The 25,181-nt window shown below is 49.0% G+C and overlaps 6 protein-coding genes across 6 annotated transcripts; 3 read left to right on the forward strand and 3 right to left on the reverse strand.

Annotated features, from left to right (window-relative positions):
- Positions 1–3,831: 3,831 nt before the first annotated feature.
- Positions 3,832–5,145, forward strand: TGAM01_v204902 (hypothetical protein; the record flags this gene model as incomplete). Its single annotated transcript, XM_018801405.1, has 3 exons — positions 3,832–4,121; positions 4,291–4,472; positions 4,748–5,145. 3 exons carry the CDS (start codon positions 3,832–3,834, stop codon positions 5,143–5,145), a joined length of 870 nt encoding a protein of 289 aa, XP_018665198.1.
- Positions 5,146–5,362: 217 nt separating this feature from the next.
- Positions 5,363–6,937, reverse strand: TGAM01_v204903 (hypothetical protein; the record flags this gene model as incomplete). The annotated part of the gene is made up of 1 exon (XM_018801404.1): positions 5,363–6,937. One exon carries the CDS (start codon positions 6,935–6,937, stop codon positions 5,363–5,365), a length of 1,575 nt encoding a protein of 524 aa, XP_018665197.1.
- A 3,650-nt stretch (positions 6,938–10,587) lies between these two features.
- Positions 10,588–12,063, forward strand: TGAM01_v204904 (integral membrane protein; the record flags this gene model as incomplete). The annotated part of the gene is made up of 5 exons (XM_024549534.1): positions 10,588–10,782; positions 10,917–11,024; positions 11,113–11,489; positions 11,565–11,632; positions 11,696–12,063. The coding sequence occupies 5 exons, from the start codon at positions 10,588–10,590 to the stop codon at positions 12,061–12,063; spliced, it is 1,116 nt and encodes a 371-aa protein (XP_024405764.1).
- Positions 12,064–19,935: 7,872 nt separating this feature from the next.
- On the reverse strand, positions 19,936–21,256 carry TGAM01_v204905 (hypothetical protein; the record flags this gene model as incomplete). Its single annotated transcript, XM_024549535.1, has 6 exons — positions 19,936–20,038; positions 20,106–20,334; positions 20,396–20,492; positions 20,791–20,885; positions 21,025–21,187; positions 21,245–21,256. The coding sequence occupies 6 exons, from the start codon at positions 21,254–21,256 to the stop codon at positions 19,936–19,938; spliced, it is 699 nt and encodes a 232-aa protein (XP_024405765.1).
- A 354-nt stretch (positions 21,257–21,610) lies between these two features.
- TGAM01_v204907 (ribosomal protein S16, mitochondrial) lies at positions 21,611–22,055 on the forward strand (the record flags this gene model as incomplete). Its single annotated transcript, XM_018801401.1, has 2 exons — positions 21,611–21,687; positions 21,788–22,055. The coding sequence occupies 2 exons, from the start codon at positions 21,611–21,613 to the stop codon at positions 22,053–22,055; spliced, it is 345 nt and encodes a 114-aa protein (XP_018665194.1).
- A 799-nt stretch (positions 22,056–22,854) lies between these two features.
- On the reverse strand, positions 22,855–25,001 carry TGAM01_v204906 (hypothetical protein; the record flags this gene model as incomplete). The annotated part of the gene is made up of 6 exons (XM_024549536.1): positions 22,855–23,534; positions 23,587–23,746; positions 23,797–24,377; positions 24,438–24,517; positions 24,589–24,628; positions 24,773–25,001. The coding sequence occupies 6 exons, from the start codon at positions 24,999–25,001 to the stop codon at positions 22,855–22,857; spliced, it is 1,770 nt and encodes a 589-aa protein (XP_024405766.1).
- Positions 25,002–25,181: the final 180 nt, after the last annotated feature.

The following is a 25,181-nucleotide window of genomic DNA, read 5'->3' on the forward strand; positions in this document are numbered from 1 at the left end:
CCGCCAACGCGCAGAAACCTGCAAAGCCCTGGTTAGGTGGATATGCACGAACACGTATTTTGCACTCACACGAACTCGTACGAGTTACTACCTACTTGCGTAACTCTGGGCAGGCCCGACATGGAGCTGCTAGCCAACGTATTCTTGGAACGGTACAGTGCTGTACAAAGAACGGAATCTGAGAACGACGCCGACCAAGGAAGAGGGAGGGGTGCCAGGAGAAGACCGAAGGCATCATGGAAACGATCGATCGAAAGGTATTCTAAGCTCCTATGTGTTGCTAAACACTTGGTTATCAATTAGACCAATGCCGCAAGTGTAGGATTCTTCTATCTTTCGTACCATGTCAGAAGCAGACGTCACTTTCCTACTCAGCTGCCATTAGAGCTGAGGTCATCTCAGCATGCCTACCCCAAAGGCGCGGCGGCATCTGCTGCCGGTACTTTCTCGATGGATTCTGCAGTAACGCGAGGCGAGTCGTTATTTTGGGCCGTGCCTAGTCCGGTGGCTCTCCGTCGGACTGGTGGCGGTGTCGTGCCCGTACTATCCCTCGAAGAGCGACCAAATACGGCCCGTACAGCTGCGGCTCGGTGTCTGTGGGACTCCAATATGACAGGTCGTTGTATTTAGGCAATATGGAAGTGAAGAGGCAAATAAGGTGGGTTGAGGAAGTTGGATAGTTAGTCCTTTGCGCGAGAAAGGCAATACAGGTGCACGTACTGGAAGGTCTCGCCTACCCTGCTGCGAGATTAGGTGCTATAGCGCTTCCGCTGATTATCGGATAGCGGTAGCAGCCCAGTTTGGGCTATTTCAGCGGCCCGGGTCAACGAAGATGCGCATGTGCTGCCACCTTCCATTCTTCAATCGTGATGTCAATCGTGATGCCGGCTCCCAGCTACATGATATCCAAGAATATATCCATGAATACTAAATGGTACATGTATGCATTCAACGGCCCCCGGACTTCTCTCCATCGCCAATTACATGCAGTCTGATGATACTTTACCCATCCTCATCCGCCCCCACGGCACCATGAGGCCACAGCACTCCGCATATCGTCTCCGCTCTTACTGGGACGCTGCTGTGCAGGTCCACCGATATGGCTATGAAGGTGCTCTATGAACTTGATTGATGCGACGCTGTGGTAGCAGCGCAGCAATGCTACGCTGTGACTGATTAATTGTTCGTTCCAGAGACCAAGTCAAGCGTACTAGGCATCAATACCGAGAAGAGCCCTGGGATAGCCTTCGATTTCCATCCAGTGCCCGTTCGTGAGTGCATTTCAAAGGCTGGAGGCTGGAGGGCTCAAGTCTAGGTGGTTTGAGAGACAAGGCAACCTCAATGCAGTGCCGCCTTATTCCGCACTTGCTCGTATTCTTGCTTTAGTTTATAGGTAGGTACACTTCACTGTGGCTCTCTTTTGTTCAGCGAGCGGCGTCTCTCACTCAGTTTAGGACTGTAGAGATAAGTTTACCGTCGGTCGCTTCCCTTCCCGAGGCTCGTCGACGAGAGGCGTATGCTATATGCAGCTAGCTATTAGCCTTGTCGGTTTGATCTGCGGCCACTATGCTCTGCGGAGAAGGGAGCCAACGAAGCGTGTTCTTGGGGCGGAATGGCTGTTTGGCCTATCCCTAGCGTCGGTATCGGCAGGGACACCTCGTTGCGAAGCACATCCCCCCTGAACGGCCCGTTTTGATGGCTCCGTCGCTTGGCTGGCGTGGGCTATTGTGTACAAGTACGGAGATGTCCGTGTCCTGACTTGAGCCAAGCAAGACTAAACAATGCACGCAGGACTAGGGAAATCCACGACGTGGGATTTCAGTTTAGAAGGGCCTCAGCACTAATTATTAAGTCCTAAGAATTGGAGCCTATTCGGAGGCTTTTGAGGTCTAATGGATGAGAGATGAAGCTACACGCGCTCCGAGTCGGATGGACTTGTATAAACGACATCAACAGTGTTTCCTCCACGAAGCCTACTGTCCTTCCAAATGCAGTAACGTAACTCTTAAGGAAGAGAGGTAGGGGAGTGGGCAAGCACCGGCCAGCCGGATGCCAGTCGGGACCCCTGTACCTCATGAGTTTGGGGCCTGTTCCCGCTCCGTATATTCAAACTGTATGCCGTCAGTTCATTGTCAGCTAACCGCTAGCAGGACTGCGGTACTGTATGTGTTGCCGCTATTGTTCTCTGATTTGCTGACCAAGGTGCACAACTCACTGCATCAAATTAGGTCTCAGCACACACTATCGCATAGCATGTATACAATCTTGCCATGGTATCTCGATATCGATATCATGTTGATGAACGTCCTTACACAAGTACATGAGCTCTTCTTTATTCCGCAGCACAAACTGGCAACTTTGCACTCTTGAGCTTCTTCCGCAGCGATCCCGTGGCGACTCCACGGTAAAATCCGCAGCACACCCCATTACTATCGCACTGATTGAAGGAAAGCATGCTGCAAACTTTGCACACCGTAACGTGCATCTGCATCTCACTTGCCTGGGATATACAGCATGCAGGCAAGCGGATACTCTCTCTTTCAGTGGGAATCCGTGTCGGCGGCGGCGGAAGAGGGTAGTAGCCCAGACTTGACCAAAATATGGGTAATAGATGTGCACACCCACACAAGAATGGCGAGAAAGAGGGAAAGGGAAAAGAAAAAAATAGAACGGTTACCGTTACGTGCCTTGAGATGAGTAGTATTTTGTAGGTTCGTGTAATGCCATGGATGGTATGGCTCTCTAAACTGCTACTAGATAATTCTGATATTTCACTAGCTGGCCAATGGCATTATACGTAGCACTTATATGTGTGTGCGTTTAGACATCCGCCCCGTCAGCCGGCTTGGTATCAGAAGCCGTCCAGCATAACACGCGGAATTGCTCGTCAACATCGACATGTGAAACGCGCATTCTCCAGATATGCTAATTTTCCGACCAGTTACGCGTCAAACAGAAGTACCTAATACAAATTAAGCCGATACACCACGTTAAAGATACCAACAGACCCATCGTACGTTGTTTGTCAATACAGCTTAGCAATGGTCTCGACTGGCTGCGCTCTAAATAGGCAAGCCGGAGTAGCATCCTGCATCCCCTAGTCTCATTTACCCTGGATATCTGACACCCTCATATGTAAACGCGAGGGATAAAACAGACGTGCATGGCCAAAAGGTCGGCTATGACAGTCTATTCGGATACCGAAAATACCGTTCTCAGAGGATTCTCCTCTTTGAGGTGGCAGCTAATATTACACACTCACCCAACAGAGGGTTACAGCAACGCTGCTTAGCAGCTCTCCATTCGAGCCATAATCAATATTTATGCACCGCAACCCCCTCCTTTTCCTACGTCATCTTAAAAAATGTTACAAAAATGACAGCTATCTGAAACAGTGTCGAGAGATATCAAGCTGTAGACACCGGCTTGGAATCTGCCTCTTTTGTCATCAGCTGTGCCTCTTTACGGATCCCGCTATAACACCTCGGCCACACCCTCTCCACATCTGCGAAATTTCAAGCGATGCAGCATCAGTGACTACTGCACACACGGAGGCATATGAAATAGCACACCGAAGCCGCTGCTAAGGAAAATAAAGACAAAAAACCCCCCCTCGCTTATCGTCCCATGCCTTGGATATCCAAATCCTATTGGTCTTTTCTCCTTTTTTTTTTTTCACCTCCGAAGCTTCTTAAGTTTTAACGTCTAGTCTGCTTATACGCTTACACGCGTATACCGAGCCGTACCGGTCTACATCGCCCGCGTTCGTTCTGAAGCTACAGAAGACCCAAGAGGCTAAACTGGAGCAAAGAAGTCCCACAAGCATTAAAGATGGCTCCCTTGACGTGGTTTGTTACTGGCTGCTCTAGTGGCTTCGGCGAACTCTTAGTACGCCAGCTCCGTGCTGCCGGCGATAATGTCATTGCCACTGGCCGTAGTGCCGAAACGAGACTCGCCCATCTCAAAGACACAGGAGCAGCTATCATCGACCTTGATGTCACAGCGTCGACCGCTGAAATCCAGGCCAAAGTCGACGAGGCCTGGGATATCTATCCCGGAGGCATCGACGTCGTGGTCAACAATGCAGGCTACATCGTCAGTGGACCGGTTGAAGAGTTGACGTACGTAAATACAGTCTTGGGCTTGAGATCCAGTCTCTCGTGTTCAACTTATATGTACTTTGTTGTGTCTCGTACTTCTGCATCTCCAAGTACATATACATGTTTTGGTTCTGAAAACAGTTTCTTTTTGAATTCCTCTTCGCTAACTGCTTGCATGATGCACGACTAGACAAGAAGATATGGATCTCTCTTTCAAAGTCAACTTCCATGGACCACTCAACATCACCCGTGCGTTCTTACCTCGCCTACGGGAGAAAAACAAGGGCACGCTTCTCTTTGTCAGTTCTCAAGCAGCGTGGCATGCCGATCCAAGTGCTGGTAGCTATTGCGCCGCCAAATTTGCTCTATCAGGTACGTGCGTATCATATTTTTTTCGAGTTCTCGCCAAAGGATTTCGCTTTATACCCTATGGGATGGGATGGGATGGTTCGTCTGATCTCTTTACACACCCATTTGCCCAATTCGCATAACAAAGCACGACAGGCTCAAGGATTAGGCAATGACACCTACCCATTTCCTCTCAACCTGGCGCAAATCATTACCTATCTTTCACAGTGATTATACGGATTGGGCTACTTGCTGACATCCACGGGGGGGCTTGCGCGCCCATCACAACCCGTATGCAGGTGCCGTTGAATGCCTCGCCAAAGAACTGGCCATGTTTGCTCCCGGTGTCAAGGTGCTCATCGTTGAGCCTGGTTATTTCCGGACCAAGGTCTTCTCCAACATCAAGCATGTCGAGCCCCGCCTGCCGGTTTATGCCCAGTTTAATGCCGGTGTGCGGCAGTACGAGGCATCCATTATCGGCAATGAGCCTGGCGACGCCGATAAGGCTGTTACGCGAATGATTGAGCTGGTCAAGGGTACGGGCATGGCTGCGGGGAAACAGATACCGCTGCGTGTTCCTTTGGGGTCGGATGGCTGGGAGAGGATCAAGGCGAAGTGTGAGGAGACGCTGGCGATCTGCGAAGAGTGGGAGGATGTTGCGAAGAGCACAGACCATGTGGCAGTAGATGCCGCTTAGAAATTGAATCAACGACCAATTACAATCGCTGCTTTTCACAACCACGATGAGAGAGAGAGGTAACGTTGATGTTGGCGTGAAACCAATCAGCGACTTACAAGATGCATACACTAAGTATACTCATATTGCAGTTTGATTAGCTTCACAGACAGCTCATTAATTGCATTGATCTCATTACCTTTATGTGATTATCTTTCCCCATGAATACTTCGTTGATCTAATTCGACAACGTCTTCACCCGGTCAATGCCCAATCCAGCCAACAACTCAGACTCAACCTTTTCCAAAAACTCCCTCACAAACTTATCCTCATAAAAGCTCACATTAAAGCACCCCGCAATATTCAGCTCATCCCTAAAGCCCCAGACATGGCACTGCACCGACCGCGACAACATCTGCGTCCCAAGCCAAATGTCTGCCACCTCGAAGCCCTCTTTCTCATCGCCGTACGAGCGCTGGACATACGCCTCGACTTTGCCAATGCTGCTCACGTCCGGATTCTGAATCTGTGGCAGCTCGGGCGGGTGCGGTGCTGAGAATAGCTTCGTCGTGCGCCGCACGTAGGGCGCCACCACTTTGATCATGCTGACGGGATTTCCTTCGTCGTCGGTCGTGAAGCGCGAAAGATCAGTCGCGTACACAGATGCCAGCTGCTGGACAATCTCTTCAAAGCTTTTGGGCCCGCTGCCTCTGACATCTTTCTCGCCGAGCACGTCGTGAATACAGATGGGGAGGCCGGAAGAGAACGCGCCCACGGCATAATCCGGCCCATCGTATGGCTTGGGCAAGTGCCTGCGCATATCGACTGGGAAGAAGGCGGCGAAGTGTTTGGCGAGCGGATGTTGTGGATAAGTGGCCGTGACGCGAATGACGGCTGCATGGACGGCACTGTTGACGCTGATCTTGCGAGCTCGACATGCCGCGACGATGGCAGCAGTTGTAAGCGCATCGATTCGCAGAGCCTCGCGCGCCGTATCTCCTGGAGGAACTGTTTCTGAACCTGGAAGCGTGGGCAGTCCGATACTAGGGACACCCTGAACAAATTCGCCAACGAGCTCATCTGCTGTCGCCTTTACGTTCTGCGGTGTAGTATCCTCATCAATATACGCATCGGCAACATCGTCCAAGCTTCTAGTAAGTAGCCCGCTACCAATTAGCCCATCATAGGAATCCGGATCACGGTCTAGGCCATGTCTCAAAACAGAAGCCAAGGAAGACAAGAAACTGTGCGTGAGCATGAGAAGGCCCATGCCATCAATACGCCAATGAGGCGAGCGGATGAGAATCTCCTGGCTTGCAGGCAGCCAGTGACATGTGGGAATACCATTACTGAGCATGCCGCCAAACACGGCACTTGCAGAGGCACCTGATGTTGTCAGAAATGTCTTGGACACCCAGGCATCTGCATCGAAAGGCTGTATCGTAAGTAAAGGCCTTTCCGATGATGACTTTGACCCATCATTGGACCGTTTGACAACTGAAGCAGTAAAAGTCGGGTGAAGCCGACCAGTAAGCAGCCAAGCCCGCCGCAAATATGGAATGGGATCTGTTAAAGAAGGTTTAAAGTTGATCTTGAGTGCCGCTAAAGCCGCCCAATGCTCACGGTTTACCGGAGCGCCACTTTCGTTAAGAATTATAAAGAAATTTTCCAATGTGTCAACAGGCCGTGATGAAATGCCAGCAGAGGATTGGCGCCAGTTTAGAGTTGACGAAGACTCAAGTGGCTGCTGAGAAGGTTTCGAAGGAAGCTTTTCACTTCGTGGACGGACGCAGCATGAAAGCACTTGTCCCATGGTGATGTGACTACATATGAGGAGGTAGGAGGAGATAGGTATAGTAGTACGTTGAATTGAGGGGATCAAAAAAGAAAACATTGTCTGCCAAATGTGCACCTCATTTACTTAAGCTTAATTGGGATTCTGCATGCTATATATAGTCTCCGATCCCTGGAGCTACCTATTAGGGGCGGTGTTGTTCTGACAGCAAACGGCATTTGGAGAGAGGACCAACCGACAGCACCTAGAGACAGTGATCACTGCAGCACGATTAGGGGGGATTGCGGTGGCTACGTAGAATTACTTCATTTTCAACACTATTTCCTGGTTACTGAGTACATGTAAATGACATCTAGTTGCGATCCAAAGGATTGGACTAAAGGAATGGGGTATTAGAGGCTTGGGGTTTTGTCGAGCAAGCTTATCAACTGGTTACTAGGCACTTTAGTTTGCTTGTGTATAAGCCATTAGAATGTATAGATGTGCCTTTCTCGTGCCCGAGCCGCGTTCGCACGCATTGACCTCTGGAGGATTCAGATTTGACTGGATCGGTTCATGTACACATGTGCAAGGCGGGCTTAGCATATACGGAGAACAACAGCGTTGCATTGCCAAGGATCGACAACGGCGAACCGCGGTCCATGCAGAGTAGTATCGTATATCCGATACATGTTAGAACACGGATTCCTTACTATAGCTTCGCAAAGTAGTATTATCCAACATGTTGTAGTATTCATTTTCTCGTACGGCATGCTATTAGCCCTTGTTCGTGCGAGCGACCTTTTGTGTAGCATTGTAGAATAGCGCGATGGGATAGGTATCTGCAGGTTGAAAGGCTCATTTACGACATACTATTCAATAGGTACCTATGCTCCAGAAAACCCGCTCCTAGACGAACTGATCATTTATCGATGTAGCATAGAGATGTCCCAGGTGTTTTCCTCGTGATATACAATCTATATGTCTTTAGTAAACTTATTCACATACAATCGAACAACATTTCAGTTGTAGGCGTAAGTTAGTATCTAATACATTAATCGGGATAATATGAATAATATGGCTCTTCTTTTATTAGTAGCGCACGCCAGTTGTGTATAGTATCTACACAGTCCCCCTTTTTCGCGGACTTTTAATCCTTTTAATTCCCCGCAAGTTGTATCCATACATACAGGTACCTGCTTTAGGTGCGCAGGCCTTTATGATTGCGTCGCATCTGTTCGCATCGCAACCCTACTCTGGCAAAAATATGTACATGTAGCTTTTCGTTACAGCATGGACAGCCGGTGGGTGGTCAGCAGCCAAAGGGGCAACGTGAGCCCTGGGCAAGATAGCAACGGCCAGGGCTGCAGCCAGATCAGACGACTTGGTACGAAGCCGCGATGCAGCTCAGAGGAATCGAAATGAGCATCGGAAATTACTGGGACAGAAGTAAGGATGAGCAGCAGCAGCCAAGAAATGCAAGAGGCTGCATAGAGTAAAAGTCCTCGTCGTAGGATATCTCTCCCTGGCTTCTGCAGCAACAGCAATTTGTACGTGCAGATGTGTGGAATCAACAGCGAACAGACAAGCGCACCATCTCGTGTACGCATATGTTCAACCACCTATCCCTCAATTGTAGCATTAGACCAATTGGAAGCCAACATACATCTACAAGTACAGCAAGGACATTAGTTGATACGCGTTGATCTCCATGTCTTCAATCGTTCGAAAAGCGCTCGGCCCGAAGCCTTCCCGAGCCACTGACGGCGCCAACACAGCATCGCAACGAGCACTAGCCCGCCAAGACACAATTAAAACAGGCAGCTAATGACGGCCGCGGGGCGCTAAAAGCTCATCATCAGCCACCCCACGGCGGGATGGGCGGGAAGGGGAGGGGTACGTGTAGGGGTATGCGAGGAACGAGGTTAGGGCATTTAGGCTCAGGGACCCTGCGCTGCCTGGGCTTGTATAGGCGCCAACTTATCAAGCGCTGGCTGACGACAAGCTGTAGTCTACTTTGGGTCTGTTTAGCAGCAAGCAGTAAATAGCTTCGCTTATTGACAGTAGTGCTATTGGAAAGTCAATCCGCTATTTCTTCTCGTGACAAGGCATTGCATGCATGGAGCTGAGGGATTCAGTGGCGCCTTGGTGCTGCAGAAGCCAAGCGTCACGGCATCCAGACACGCACCGCCGATTGCCCACTAAATTACAGCACTAGCACTGGCATTAGCACTGGCACTAGCTCTGGCGCTACTTCTCGCATCAGCACCATCTCAAGACCTGCCTTGCTGGCTTAGCCTCTCCAAACGGGGGACAGAAAAGCAGGGAATGCGAGACTTGTAAACACACACATTCCAAGATTGTGCACATACAATATCGACAGTCAACCAGCGCAAAAGGTGCTCATGTTGCGGTGTTGTGTGTGCTTGGCCGTCTTGCAGTCCTTGCCTTTCTGTCCTCCGCCTCTTTTCTGCATCATCATCATCCTCGTCCCCGTCGCCATCTTGCCGAAGCAGACGTCGTCAGATATTAGACCCGGCATCCAGCGCTCTGGTCCACCGAGGTGCTTCATCGCTAACCAACTCGTGCGATCGTCCAAGCTAATAGATCAGTTGGTAGGTCTTTCTCGACACTCCCAGAGCACAGACGGAGAGCATCCCAGGATACCGTCTCAGCTGCCCATCACGGCAATTGCCTACTACCTACTCTATACGTAGCACGAACACTCAGATCTTTTCTGTCCCTGTCTGCTGCAGATTTCACATCACGCTCAGACGCTGCTTCATCAGCTCGATAAAGCAAAGACTCCGAGTGCAGTTCTCTCGCCCTCGTACGACTCCTTAGCGATTCCAATCTCACCTGTGCGACACTGGCCGGAGTATCCATACAAATACTACCCATCGCCATGCCATCTCTCCACACATGTGTTTGGCAAAAAGTGGCAAAGCACGGCAGGGCCACACCTTGACCAGGCCAGCCATTCGCCCAAGACGCAATAGCCCGCTCCCTCGTGGCGGTTCGATATATGGCATGCTTGGAGAGTAACCAGGATTCGGCCTCGTGGGCTCCATCCAGCTCACTCGGAGCAGCGTTGCACTGTCCAGGGAGCCCGGCACTCGCCCAGTGTCGCCCGCGATACGCTTCGGCCAGTATCCGCGGCAATAGCAGTTCGCCGCTGGTTTCAGTTCGCTTCGTGCACGTTTCTGCAAGATGGTGCTCCAGTTGTTCCTACAGAGCTATTGCCGCTGCTGGGTGGTAGCATCACCGACAGAAGTTCTGAGTAAGATATAGACCGGGATCAGCGTAAGGATCCGAGCACGGCCCCCACAGGCCATTCACACCCCTCGCTATGATGATTTCCTCGACTGAGACGCCTCTTGCGCGCATCCTAATCGGCATATCGGACCAATGGTTGCATCTAGTCCAACTTGTGAGGTCAATTCCAATGCTACGGTAATCAGATACTAGTCTATCTGGGTTGCCCATCTTCTCTGTCGACTAATCGATGTGGCTTTTCCAACTTTCGAATACTGCTGCCGGGCAGCGGGTGTCATTATTTCTGATAGGGCTGTAGAGGCACCGCGCCGCTTGCTCCTCTCAGCTTGCTCTTTTCTTATTGTCTTGTTGGTCGAGTCTGTTGTGCGTGTATTCAGCTGGAGTCGCTTCGACTCCAAAAACCATCTGCCACGATGCCGCGACTACCAGATGCAGCCGAAATCGCCTACATGGAGGCGCATATCGATGACACGCGCGTACCAGATATCATTGCATGTACATCGATATGCGGAGTCGCATCCATTGTCTTCGTCGTCCTCCGCCTGATTTCGCGACGGTTTTCAAAGGGTGGGATGGAAACGAGCGACTGGCTGATATTGTTTGCTTGGGTGAGTTTAACGGGTTGTCGCAGCGGCGTCTTTCAACGGTTCCAGTGCGATAGACATTTAGGCGCCGGCTTTGGGAACAGAAAACCGAGTCAATGACCAAATCGGAAGAGCTCACGGCTAATACTGCTTTATAGCTCAACTTTGCAGTTTTTGATGTCTGCTTTGCCATGTCCGTCAAGTATGGGGGTGGTCGACATATCATCCTCGTTACAGATCCAAATGATGCACGGATGCTTCAAATTGTAAGTCAACCAGGGCAGCCTCAGAACTGCATGATATTTAGAAGAGGCGAAAATCCGTCAGTGACTCTAATACTCCCTTCATCGACAGATCAATATTATCAACGAAAATCTTTATTGCGTCTGCATGGCCTTTCTCAAATTCAGCATCTTGAGCATGTACGGCGCCATCTTTCCACAAAAAAAGTTCCACTACTGCCTTTGGGCTGTCGCCGTCTTCATGACTTGTTGGGCCATCTCATGCGCCTTCGTTGCCATCTTTCAATGCACACCGATTGCTTTTGGCTGGGATCCGTCTATCACTGGAGGTACATGCGTCAATTATGGCGCTCTTGTTCTGGTTGCCGGAGTATGCAACATCATTACAGATTTCGTTGTTCTCGCCATGCCAATACCGCTTGTGCTCAAACTCAATCTCTCCACACAGAGAAAGCGAATGGTCATATTTACCTTTGCAATGGGTGGCAGGTAAGCTTCGCGATTGTTACGAACATATCAGCCCTCAAAATATAAAGTCCAAACATATTGACAGTTGTTTACTAGCGCATGTCTTGTTAGCATTGTTCGTCTAGCATTTGCCCTCTCAGTTGGTTCTACAGCAGATGGGAGCTGTGAGTCTATACTGCTACTAAAACCTGATAAAATCTCTCTCAAGAGCTAATGATCTTGTTTAGGGGATAACATACCAGCCGGAATGCTTTCTGTCGTCGAACTCATGGCCGGTATTCTAGCTGTTTCGCTTCCTGTCTATAGACCCTTGTATCGTCGCCTTGTGAACAAAGATAGAGGAGGTACACAACGATCATCTGAAAATCCCTATTCTAGCGGGTCGCGCAGTGTTAAAATCACAGCCGGAGGGTTTACCAAAAACATCAACGATGGTATCGTAGTAACCGACGAAGTCGACATAAACTTGACCCCTTACAACCGAAAAGACGGCAACTGGGTCCGGGTGGGAGACGAAGACGAGTCCGGACTTTATTCTCCTCACACGCAACGGAGCCTCAACAACGACCTGAACTATGCTGGACGAGCTATTTAATCTTGGGTTTTTTTAATTTTGTTTTCTTTCCATCTGCTATCCCAAATCTACGGGACGGCGTAAAACACTAATGGCATTTTCTCTTTTGTTTGCTCAATGAGCTTGTATATGTGTACAATGAACAGTGGATGAGTTGGGCGAATGAACGACGCTCTTAAATACCCCGGCGAGAGAGCGATTTGGAGTTGACGGATTTGAAGGATTTTGAAGGATTTATGGGTTGAACACGGCAAAGGAGACAAATCAAGGGAAGCGGGAATCGGGCAGACGCAGCAAACGACAAGCGGGTTCTCATTCACCGAACCGAACAGTGATATAGCATTCGAATCACTTAATTTCTCGTTGAGGTCAATTGATGTCTATATAAGGCAGTGAGAGGGATTGCTATGCGCGATATCATATCCGCGCTTTTGCTATTACTGGAGACTGAAAGACTCGACTACGGTCAACTGAAGGTCCAAATTCGACCGGTACATAATACTGCGGTTATAGTATGAACTCATCTCCATGTCGCTCGTTCTATCTCAATATAATACAGCAGAGTAGAAGATAAATTGCGCTAGCACAGACTTGAACGCATAGCGCTCCAAATGTCCGATTGAGAGAGAGTTAACTGCACAATCATGAGACACACAAGATGAATCCAAAAGTGCACAGAGAGATTGACAAGCTTTTAGTCGTGAGTATAGAGTTATAAAATGAATATTACGTGAACAAAAGTCCCCTGGCAGATATGGGGTATGCGAGATCCGGAGAAAAGAAAACATGCGTAAACACAATATCTATCCTTCGGCATTCTATATGCGGAACAGCTTCTGAAAAGGCATCTCGCTTGCTTTTGGGTCTCCTTTCATGTAGCCCTAGAAAATGTAACTCTAGGAAGGGGAAACAGTTTATACACCAACTGGCTGGATGAGTTCCCCAGCATCGTATGCAGGTAACTACACAGTTATATGAGTACTGGATTTACAAGGAATATGTAAAAGCTCTACTGCCTTTCATTTTTGTAGTTTAGAATGGGTTCAATGGTGTCAACAATAAAATTGTCCATGTATCCCAGCGTAGTTGACTTGGTTGCCGCCTGATCCGAGGCAGAGTCGACATTCGGCTAGGTATCGGCGTGAAGGGCGAGGTACAGGCTATTGATGCAGACTTGTTGTCTATAGACGATCAGGTTCCAGATGAGATTCTCAGATACATCCAAAACTCACCAAGGGCAAGTTGTACCCATGGGCGAAGGGCAGAACTCGCGTTGGCGAGTTAGCGAGTCTGTTTCTTACTATTATAATAGACGGTTCGCACAATTACCAGCATCGTATCTCTTCTTTTCAATTGCATACAATCTTATGATGGATAGCAAAGCTGAATATTTACTCAATCATACAATAGGTACCTATTCCGAGAACATTTCCAAGCGCTGACGATACGAACATGTAAACTCGGCAATTTCATCACCATGTCATCTTCATCCTCAATATTTATGCAGTCTGATGCAATACTTTAGAAACTCTAGTTACGGTGTTACACTATCATTGGTTCTACGAAGCTTTCCCGTGACATTGGCAACATCGCTCTCCATACCGATCCGCTGCCTTTCCAACATTGGTCCATTTACAGAAAGCATACAGTCACTGGCTAATTCTAGCCAAGAGTAAGAATCTATTCGAGTCGCTCCTATATAAACTATGGTTATTCATGTATCACAACAGAAAAGTGTGTTTTGACAAGCAAAATAAAGATGTAACTGATCGTAATTGCAATGTCTTTCCTTATGAAGACACTAGAAGTGGAGCTCAGTCTGTGTTGACCTTCAACATTTCTTATTCACAATCCCGCGAATTTTGTAGCGTTGAAGCTATTACAAACGTTATTCATTCCATCTCAACTTCATCCAAAAAAAAAAAAAAAAAAAAAGAAAGAAAAAGAAAGAAAGTATAATATCCCAGTCTGCACTCTTTCGAGCACTTAACGCACAGCATCGGCAAACACTCTCGGGTAGCTAATAGTATGTATCCGCCAGCAATCGGTCGCCACACTAAAGCTTTTCGATCCAATATGGCCTTTCAGATGGAGTCAAATGGACACTACAAGCATGAATTACTTGTAAGATAAGAACAAAAGATCAATCTAAATCTGTCCACTCTTGCATAAGGGCTTCTAAGGAAGAGGATCCCTCATCATTCAGCCTCGCTTGCAATGACAACACCCTATTGCGCATCCCAGTAAAGGACAAATAAATGCCAATGAGTATTGAAACGTGGGTAATACATCAATATTATGGAGAGGGCTGTTAGAGAACGCCTAGAGTGACATACAGCTCTCTATCTCTAAATACCTTGTTCACCATCAAATACCAAGCGGGGCTTCGCTCCGATATCCCGGCACGGCGGGCTAGTATCCACTCTTCGGCGCGGAAACGAGGCATTGCGTATTATCCATTCAAATATTTTCCGGGAGAAACCTCAAACAATTCATTTGGAGTTTTTGAGGCACTTCAATATTATTTATAGACTAACTACTGGAAGAAAAAGAGAAAAATAACATCGCTTTCATCATGCTGGTTAGGGTTAGTATATATGTATAGTTGTGGAGACTCGCTATACGTCCAAGCCGCAAGGCATTGATTCAAACACATCTTCGTATTGGCCGTAAGTGGCATACTTTGAGTATGGTAAATGGCCTTTTAAGGCTGAGTCTAGCCATTTTGGAAAGTCTATTATTGCGGGACTACACCTGCTGCGGCGCACAACAGATACATTGTATAAACTTCTTCCGGTAGAGCCACCCATCTACAGCCGTGAAAGATAGTGGCCGTTATCCAATCCTTAAGTCAGAAATTGAGATATCGACATGTTTTCTACATCATATTATTACCAACGAAACTGTTAATTGTTGCGAAATGCGTGCTGTCATTGGCAACGTAAAGGCCATTCAGAAGCTAAATTTACGCTTCTCATTCTTTAGGAGTCAGCGATAATTTGTGACTGCTATGCAAAGGATCTGAAGCCACACCACTTAACACAGCTTTTATAAACTTATGGCAAAGTGCCTCCATCATTAGGGGAGAAACAATCCGAGAGAAGGATAAGAAAGGGAAGAATAAGAAGCAGAGATGAGGGGGGAGAGAGAGGGGAGAAAGGATCATGAGAGAAGCAAAGTGCGATATCTATCCATCTGCTTTTAAAAATTTTCCACCTCTCCTCACAACGTGGGGGAAGCAAGGGACACGTCGACATAATTTCGACCCCATCTCTCAATGATAATTCCGGCATCTCTTACAAATCACTTACCTTTCAGGGTCCCTTCATAAACCCGAGAATAGCACCTGACACCAACTCTTCATCGTCATTGGATCCGAGGCCCCTCCATATTTGGAAGCCTTGACAAGAAGAGCTCGGCTCCAAAGTCATGTTCGGCGAAATTTCCCTTTTATTGTTCGCCGTCTCCTCATCGGCCAAAAAACATGGCCGCGCACTAGGCCTGTAGATGCATGATAAGTACCCGTAGGTATCATGATGTTCTCACTGCAGAAACGATCCACATGTATAGGAGCATCCCATTGAGTAGAATACTTGTCTAGCGTTAGTCGTCAGCCCCTATGGATGGCTGAAGGCGTGCCATGCTTCTCGTAGTATACCCACAGAGGCGGTCAACAATCGACAGATTGCGGCCCAAGAGGACGTGATTCAACACTGCAGCTTTGAAATCGGCTTCTTTGTGTGGCCATCATCCATATTGACGACTTCGCCTCCTGGAGATGCCATGGCTTATATGTTGATAGCGGTGTCAGGATTCTCCTCCGCGGCTTTGTAGTATTCCTTGGCGAACGATACTTTCCGAGCCTCGGCACAACAAATCATCCCACGAAGGTGCAGCTGAGAGCTTCAAGATAACACACGTTTGAACAGAACCAGCTGGCACAATACTTTGGACGCTTCATGTCGACATTGCAAGCCGAACAAGCGTCGAAGGGGGCAAGAGATGGCGAGTTGCCTAATCCTAGGCATCGACGAGGATGTATCCATCCATGCGAGCTGCCATGCCGAGCAACGTACGTGACACTAGTCAGCCCCCAACTGTGGCTTTGTTTTCGTATGCCCGCCGCTCCTAATCTCCTTCTCCAGCCAGTCAATCGCGCACAACGGAAAATCAGGCAGCATTGTATCATCTAGGTAAATGGCCTGTGCCATCTCGGCAAGCTCCTGGCCGGAGATGAGGTCCGGTATTCAGAGAGTGCCAGGCCATCAGTCTAAGCAACAACAGCCAACCAAATGGTTGTTGAAGCATCCGGTGGGCCACATACGACCCCCAACCGAGAAGGGATACCGAGTAGTTCAAGACCAATGGTAGGCATGAGCAACTGTTTTATAGGAGCTCGATCTATTTCATGTGAGTATGCCAAAGAACGTCACATCGAGCTCTTCGTCTCCATGTCCGCTTGCCACCCTCATTTGAACAATCTCCACATTGCTAGAGCAGCTGCCCATCATCTTATATCAAACTTTGGCAAGAATGACGGAGTCGATATGAGGCGGCCGAGCGATGCTCTTATATACTTCGAGCTGTTACTGAAAGTACTGGCGTTAGTAAGGGGCTAGCGTTCAAGAACAAAGATAAGAAATATATCGTCAGTTGGCAGAAATAAAATCAAACCCTGCTTGACTGCCCTTCGGCGGAGGAGAAAATTACGTTTGATATACTTAGGTGTTCCGTCTAAGACAACCACGCTATTATTATAGCACTATGATGACAGTAACTGTGGCAAATTATAAGTCACAAGGATGAGCTTAAGTTGTGGCTTGTGAGGAGGGAAAACCACCGGTTTTTGCAACACACAAAGTTATATCCATGAGTCAATCAGATGCTTCCGAGCCTCCTCCGTAGCCAACCTTCATCTTCCTTTTGTAGCGTTAGGTAATCTCCAAGTGGCCCTGACGCTGAATTGGAAGCACACCAGTGCCATGGGGTTGACCGGCGAAAAAGTTTTCCCATTGCGCGCAAAGTCTCGCTGTAGGAGCATTACCTCCGGCGCTTAAAGATCAAGCTTCAGCCTGCTAAAGGCGCATTGACGGACCGTTCACCGCCAACGACGGATCGTCTCCGCTCTCTTTCAATATTGAGAAAAATCCGAGGAAAAAAAAGTCTGCGTCGGTAGCAACCAGACGGGCGAACCGACCACAGGTTGAGCCGCTATCACAAGCCAATTGTTAAGTCACAAGCCAACGGAAGCTGGCGTGACAATTATCGAAAAAAGGCAGCGATTGTGGCGACAGTGTAATTTTCCATAGCATCTGCCACGGTGGCAAGTCATACGCAGCCACAGCCGCCACTGTCGATCAGCATCAAGACCTCGCAAATGGATCTGATTGGTGAATTGAGCAAATTTGAGCAGCCAGACAACGAACCATTGAGAGCTCTCGATTGGCGGGACTGTTCGGCCAAAGCCTCGTCGATCTGTTGTGCAACGCCACAATTACAAGCACACGTTTTGTTGGTGCTGTGCGGTGCGGTGCCACGCAAGGGTTATGGCGGCATTGGCCTTGTTATTTCTAGAATCGGCGTCGTAGTTTCTAGAATCATAGGAGATCAGAACGGGCGTGAAAGCGTGACGATGCCGTATGCTTGCTCCGAATTGTAGCGATGAATGGCTTTCATAATGATGTAGAGTTGGTATTTAGCCGTGTGTAAGCTCCGCTGCTGCACGGAATTGGGAACCGAATAGGTGGAGACCTTGATTTTGATCGAATCTCGGGGATAGCTATGGTTTGGAAAGGAAGCTTCCAGCTCGACGCCACATGTGGCTGGCCCATGTCCACTGTCCAACAACCACGCAACATCAAACGGGCATCGAGTGCAAGGTGCCAAGAATGCCGCGTCGCATTTACCCCTGTAGCTCATTTCAGTATCCGTACGATGTCGCCTCAATTGCGTTTACCTCATGTCATTAGACTAATCGTATGAAACAAGCATGAGGACAGCCTGTATAGGATTCTGCATGTGCTGCGGTAGATGCTTCCCCACCGGTGTGGCTGATGCATGTGAGCACGTCAAAGCGTGAGGTTGACCTATCATGGCATTCTGTCAGGCATCCCATTTTGATGATCATCTGGCCAAGGAGTCCAGTAGAAACCAAGAAGCTCTGACCGACGGGAAAATCATCTCGAAACCTCAAAGAAACGTGTAAGCGAAGCCACAGGGGCCGGAGACACCAGTGATGGTATTAGTCGTCACTCGTAAACAACTACAGCAGCATGCCGTCACTTTCCCTCAAAAGGCATCACCGATGCTACTCGTCAAATGATTTGGTAGTAAATTACCCCACAATTGAAAATCCGTCAGACAGGTATGACAGAGTCTCAGAAAGAATCTAATCGCGGTGATATAAGTTGAAGGTATTTTGTCGCCTCTCCACAACGCCACCATGTGGCGCCTTGAATTCCATGGCTAGACCGTGTGGGGTTTGTCTGGGTCGGACCATAGCTTGGCAGTTATCAAGTAGTACATTGGCTTCTTCGATTCACAAAGAGTGTACCGTGTACACACATCGGAATGTTCCTGGACGCGCTAATACCGAGTGGTGGTCATCTCTGCTTCGCCTTTGGGAGCCATGTGCCGACACTAGCTACGGGTGTAAGTAAGGATGGTGTTAAAAAGCCAATAACACCAATAGGCAAAGCCAGATTCTGGATCTGCGGTGCCATGCCACGCTGGGTCCCGAGGCGAATTCAGCTACTGGTCCTTGTCCATCCTAATCCAGACCGTTCGGAGTGAGCAGCAGCCGTCCAGGCACAGGTCCGCCGCCGCGGCGGACCCCGAGGCTGGGCGTTCCCGAAGCTTAGGGACTTCAGTAGACATCGACAGTGAGGAAGGAAAGTTCCTGAAGATAATTCTAGGAAAAGCGGACCGTATTGGGGGCTCGCCTCGGTTTTGTAAGCGCCGCTGGCTTCTCCAGCCTAGCAGGGGGGGAGCTTTTGCTCCGGAGCATCTGCTCCTGTGCCCAATTCGCATCCGATCACACATAGCTCAGCCCAGCACAGAGAAATGCGGGTGGTGCAGCCGAATTTATCTGTCAAAATGGTTCTTCTTCGCCGTTTCAACTGCCCATGTCGCTCACCGGCCAATTGTGTGCCTTCCGTCAGTCAATCTTGCAGCCGCAACGGAGTGACACGGCCACTGCAAACCCGCCCGCCCACTGCCCAATACCGCTGTGGCTAAGATCCGGGCAGTGGCAATCGGTGGTAGCTGGCCCCATCTGGATAGGAACGTCCTCCTTTGCGTGAAGCCACATCTTGCCCTGGTTTTGCCATATATCTGCAGATCCGGCCATCTGCTCGAGAAGAGTGTTTGCTCGCTGGTTAGCTCAAACTTCACTTTGTATTAGCGGCAGTACAATATTCCAATCGTGTTGGGCACTCTATGCGGCAAGAAGCAACATCGTCACTCTTTTTCTCTCATGTTGTCAACGCGAGGACGCCTCCCTACCCCTGACTATCCTTTAATTCCCCAGTCTCAAAAACGGTTGACGGACAAAACGTGCTTCAGATAAATGTGCACGGTGCATACGGCTGAATGCCCAGTCTGCCGGAAAGAATATCTCATCTTTGTTGCCCTTTGTCAGGATTCTCGGCCGCCTGCTCACGACTGCCCTCGGGAGGTGACGATTGTACTTGAGGAAATGCGTGAAGGTGGATGTCCGAGTCCTGTCTGTCCAAATAGCTTGAGAGGAGGCTGTCAAGTGATGTGATGACCGGCACAATTACAGTTGAAGGAAGACAACAGAGGTCAACCGCAAATATATTGCGGAAATATTGACTGATACGACAAGGGAGGCACATTCACACCATCTGAAATCGACTAGCTCCCTGGATGAATTCAGAGCTTCTGCTCGGACGATCCTATCTCGACAACTTGGTCTACACCCTGATAGGGAGGAACTTCGAAATTATACTTTTTGGCAATAGATGGGGACACAAACCTACAGCCAAAGGTCAGCAAACCGCATCGGAACAAGGCAGTGTACAGATAAAACGAAAGGTTCGTACCGTCCGCCGACGAAGTGCCGACCGGTGAAGTGATTGACTAGTGGTTTAGGAGCCGTAAGGCTGACAAGAGCCGTGGGCATAAAGGAGCTACCTAAGCCTGTCTTGGGAGGGCCATTCTCGATATCCCACGACGATGGAGCATCCACCGAGGTGATGGGTAATTTGGTCTCCTGGAGAGCTTGAATTACCGCGGGAAACGGCTCCCGGACCTCGCCTGAGAAACTGAAACCTAAAGACACAAGGTCAGCTCTGGGCGTTTCTTTCATAACCTAGGCACGAGGCACACAAACCAAATATCGCATCTACTACATGGTCTGTTGATTCTATGGCGGCTGGGAAATCATCGACAAATGGAATATCTAAATCTTCGAGCTGCTTGGCCAACCGCTACGAGCCACGGTTAGCTATTTTCCTGGATGAAAGACAACATGTCCTAGCAGCTTGCTTTTTGGAGAGGAGAGAGGACACAGAGAGAATCGAAGGGATATATCGACAATCAATACTCCATGGCAATTTCTAATATCAAAGGGATGCACCCTTCTGTCGTGCCACTCTTCGAAGGAGTGAGCCCAAAGAGGGAACTCAAGAGCAAGATCATTCACAGATTAAGAGGCTTCCATGCTCATGCATACACTATGGCTAACGGGCATAGTCAAAGCTGAGTAAAATGTGGAAAGCAACTCACTTGGTAAAGCTCATTCTTACTTCTCTTGGGATAGAAGACTGTGGGTCTATAACCATAATGGAAGAGGTGTCGTGCGGCAACAAGGCCATCGCCACCTAGGAGGAAAGTAGTTAGAAATATACACCACCTCGCAACAGGGATATACGCGCAAATATACCGTTATTTCCCGGCCCACACGCCACAAGGATTCTTTGGCCTTTGTCCAAGGGCTGAAGTCGATATACTAGCGACAACCTTTTAGCACGACAAGTCCATTTTCGTAGCTTCCCTTCAATCGGAAAGACAGACCCGCTTGTGAGACTGCTAATCCAGCCAGCTCCATCAATTGATCGATAGAAAAGGCACCGGTGCTCATGAGTTCTTGGTCCAGAGCTGCCGCCGCCTTTGCGCCGATAGTCTACGCAACAAGAGTTAGCGCTGTAAGCCCGTAAAAAGAGGAGTAAGCGCAAAAAACCTTGAGAGCCATGGTAAATAATTGTAGATGAAAACGAAGGAAGTTGTCTTTCAGAACTTGAAAATTCGGATCCCAAAAGTCAATAACACGAGTATTTAAGCCATAAAAAAACGGGTTCCTGAGAAGGATGGGATGTCATGATGTCGTTAGAAATGACCTAGTGATTGGCGTTGATACATTAATGTGATGTCAGCGGTTTCGGGCCATGTTTCTGCCGACGCTGATTGGCGGGCGCGGCGAAACTGCAACTCCGGCCTTAAATATTCCATGGTACCATTTACTGCGACCGAAAAACACCAATCCCAAGTGTAAATCTGGAGCCAGTCGCATATCATCAGATCTCGCTCGTGGTGCCTCACTTCAGCCATGGTCGTCAAAATCCGTCTCGCCCGATTTGGGCGCCGAAATTCTCCTTTCTATAACATTGTCGTAGCTCATGCTCGGTACGTTACGCCCATTCAAAGCAATTGAACTCGCATCTCCCCCGCCTTCGATATCATTCAAGCTTGTGCCCCGCGAATTTGGGACTGAAACTTTCTCTAGCACTGCGCGCAACTCTCGTCCTCTCGAGGTCATTGGCACATACGACCCTATTCCGAAGCCCGACCCCTATGACAACTCTGGCAAGCTACACAAGGACATTAAGCTCGACTCGCAGCGCGCAAAGTACTGGATTGGTGTTGGCGCTCAGCCCACAGATACGGCATGGCGGTTACTGTCTATGGTGGGAATCCTGCCAAAGAAACACTTTGCTCCAAAGGAGAGCGAGACCAAGGGCAGCGTTAATGCTGGCGATGTGAAGATTCGGTAAAGAAGGGACTCCGGAGGGTAGGAACGAAAACGACTAGGAGTGGAAAAAACGACGTGAAAACTCAATAAAGTGTTTGGAGGAGATGATCAGAAGCGACTGTGGACAACATGGATATGCGGCTGATTGTATTTGTATGATATGTGTTTGGGCATTTCAATGGCGTTGGGTATGGATTTTATAGAGGGACAAATACCATCACAAGTTCTTTGTAGATATACAGTGAGTTTGAATCGTGTGTCATGGGAGGAAAGGCGACACATTATGACATATGTGTGCAGTTAGAACGTGTATCTAGCTGTGAATTAAATTCTTGTATTCAACAATTGTTATAAGGCAAATTCCCTTACTAGAAGCTAATCACAAAAACAAACTGCAGTTTATACCTCGTCATACTCATACCAGTCTAAGAATATTCTTGTCGTCCTCTTCTAATGGCTCATCAGAGTACATTTCTGACCCCCGCTGAGACGTATAGCGCTTCCATATCGAAAAACTTCCTTCGCCAGTGGATAAACTATACAGTCCGCCATAGAGGGGTTTTCTTCGGACAAATATCGAAAGCTTTGTCATCGATATACCCAAGGCTTCATATAAAAAAAGAATCAACGCCGAAATTGCCCCTTTCATCTAGAACTCCATGCACGCCGATTTCAATGACAACACCAATGTCTGGTATGGTTTGTAAGGTAAAGATAAGGAGGGTCTCTTAAAAGAGGAGAAAGAAAGGAGTGGAAGGATAAGGAGAGAGAGGCAAGCTCTTTCTTCTGTTGTAAAATGAAGGTGTCTGGCCAAGTCCTGATTAATGAGCGACGGCGAAGAAAATATTCATAGTAAGGCAAACCGCCATCACTATCATTCCATATATCGCTAGAGCCAACGCCATCTTTCGTAAAAGACCGTGATCAACGTGTTCCAAGTCCCATCGCCACTTTCTGCGTGACCGCCATGCATTTCGGCTGCGGTTGCTCGTGGCACTGGCGGCGCTGGCGATGCTGTGAGTGCTCTGGGCGAGTGCTCCTGTATCTTCGGTTTCAGAGTCGTCAGAGCCGTCCATGTCATCGTCTTCCTTGGCCAAGCGCTGGTGATGGATACTATCGGGATCGCTGATTTTGTAATAAAACAGACCCGGTAATATGAAACTAATGGACGTGGATCCTGTGCTACCAACAAAGGCTAGAACACGATCTAGACTGCTCACTGAGAGAGCTGTAATGTAGGCCAAAGTAAGGATGACCGTAGTGATGAGAGCAAACCTGAGATCAGACATTGGCGCGGTGCTGCCGTGATCACCACGTTGTACTGGTGCCGAGTTTAGTAGAGGGGAACCAGCTCGGCCACCATTCGAGTTGCCCCTGCTAGGTCGCCAATTGACAACAGCGTCGACGGATGCTCGGCAAGGATGGACTTGCAGGGGAATGGAAAACAAAACAAGAACAACAATTGCAGCTTTTCCAATGGTCGAAGCAACGCCGGTAGGATCTATAATGTGTCAGCACGAAGCACAAAAAAGTACAGCGGTGGGGGTTCTTACACATGGATACGATATTTCCGACAATGGAGTTGCCAAAAGTGATGTATCCAGTAACAGCCACCAAGACGTAAATTGATGCTGCGGACCCAATGCTGGACGCGATAACTCTCACCAGGCTAGACGGAGAGTGATCGTTGATTTCGTTGATGATGGAGAACATCTAGAGACAATTAGTGGTTTCCCTGGCTGAGAAAATGGTGGAATACATACATTTTGATGGCAAGTATACGCAAAGACTACCACTGGCAATGCACTCAGTGTTGCAACGGCACCAGCCGGCTTGATAACCCGAATATTGTCTGGGCTGGCGTGGGGGTCGACGGAAAAGTGGTAGATGACCAGAATGATAAGATATCCAATCGAAACCAAAGCAACCAGGCTAGTATACTTGAGTGAGTCGAGCCTCTTTAGGAAACTCAAAGGAATAACGAGAAGCATAAAGGCAGTAATCCAAAAGTTTCGGTCTACCAGATACGGAATCCTATCAGCATCGCTCTTGAAGCCCAAAGCCACTCCGGGCATGAGGTCGCCGATAATAATCATGTAGGAGACGCCAACCCCGAAGCATTTGATCGCGATAGCGGCATCGAAAATGATGGACGCATTGGGATATGTCAGCTGAGACAGGGCAAAGAAGGAGGATTTTCCGCGGTCGAGGTAGCGCGCGCATCTGGACTGGAGGTAAAGACCAAAGGCCGAGGTCAAGCCAGACCAGACCATGAGGAGCACACCCAGCATGATTCCCATGTGTGACAGGACAGATGGCATGGCAAGTGTGCCGGCCCCAACAACTTTACAGGTTCAAAGTCAGTATTCGTGGATGTGGATGGCGTGGGAAGAGGGTCGCGAACTTGTATTCAGCAAATTAACAATGCTGCTAATCATGCTGGCTTGTCCACCGCGGCCATCTTTGCCAGCTCGTCGTCGCGATCTATAAGCCGGAGAAGGCAAGAGAATCAGCCCAATGCTCTCGATGAAATCCACCCCGGCTGCCATGCTCACCTCGACATGTTGCTAGAGCCCCCAGGAGAGGCGGCCCCGTCTGAAATGCTTTGGTAGTTAGTCATAGCCCTCCCAGGACGGCGTATACGGCAGGCAGCAGCGCCGCTGGACGGTCCTGATATAGCAGCCCTAGGGGCAGCCTCATGTGCTCAAGGGCAGCACGGCGGGAAGTTGGTCGGGTGACCAGCTGTCGATGCCAATCTTCGGGTGTCGCGATGGCAGCGCAGTCGCGCGACACAGGCAGGGCGTCCAGGGATGAGGAAGATGCGCAAACGCGACGTTGGCGCAGCGTTGGAGCGAGTGTCGGGTCGAACAGACGGAATGGTGGCGACGAACGAGCGACGGCGGACTAAGAGATGAGGTTGAGGTTGAGGCTGAAATCTAACAGAGGACCGCCACGAAAAGCTGGCCATGGGGGATTCCCTAACCATCAGCGGACTGGCCTCTCAGACAGTGACTGCATTTTACGGCGGGGCCTCCCCCGGACCCAAGCGGCTGGCGGTAGGTGCAGCCAATCACAGAGCCTGGGGCACAGGGATAATATCAGCATGACCCGTATCAATTCGCGATTACGCCATTCCATCTCATTGCCG

The sequence above is a fragment of the Trichoderma gamsii genome (assembly GCF_001481775.2).
Source record: "Trichoderma gamsii strain T6085 chromosome Unknown Scaffold_14.2, whole genome shotgun sequence".
Classification (NCBI taxonomy): domain Eukaryota; kingdom Fungi; phylum Ascomycota; class Sordariomycetes; order Hypocreales; family Hypocreaceae; genus Trichoderma; species Trichoderma gamsii.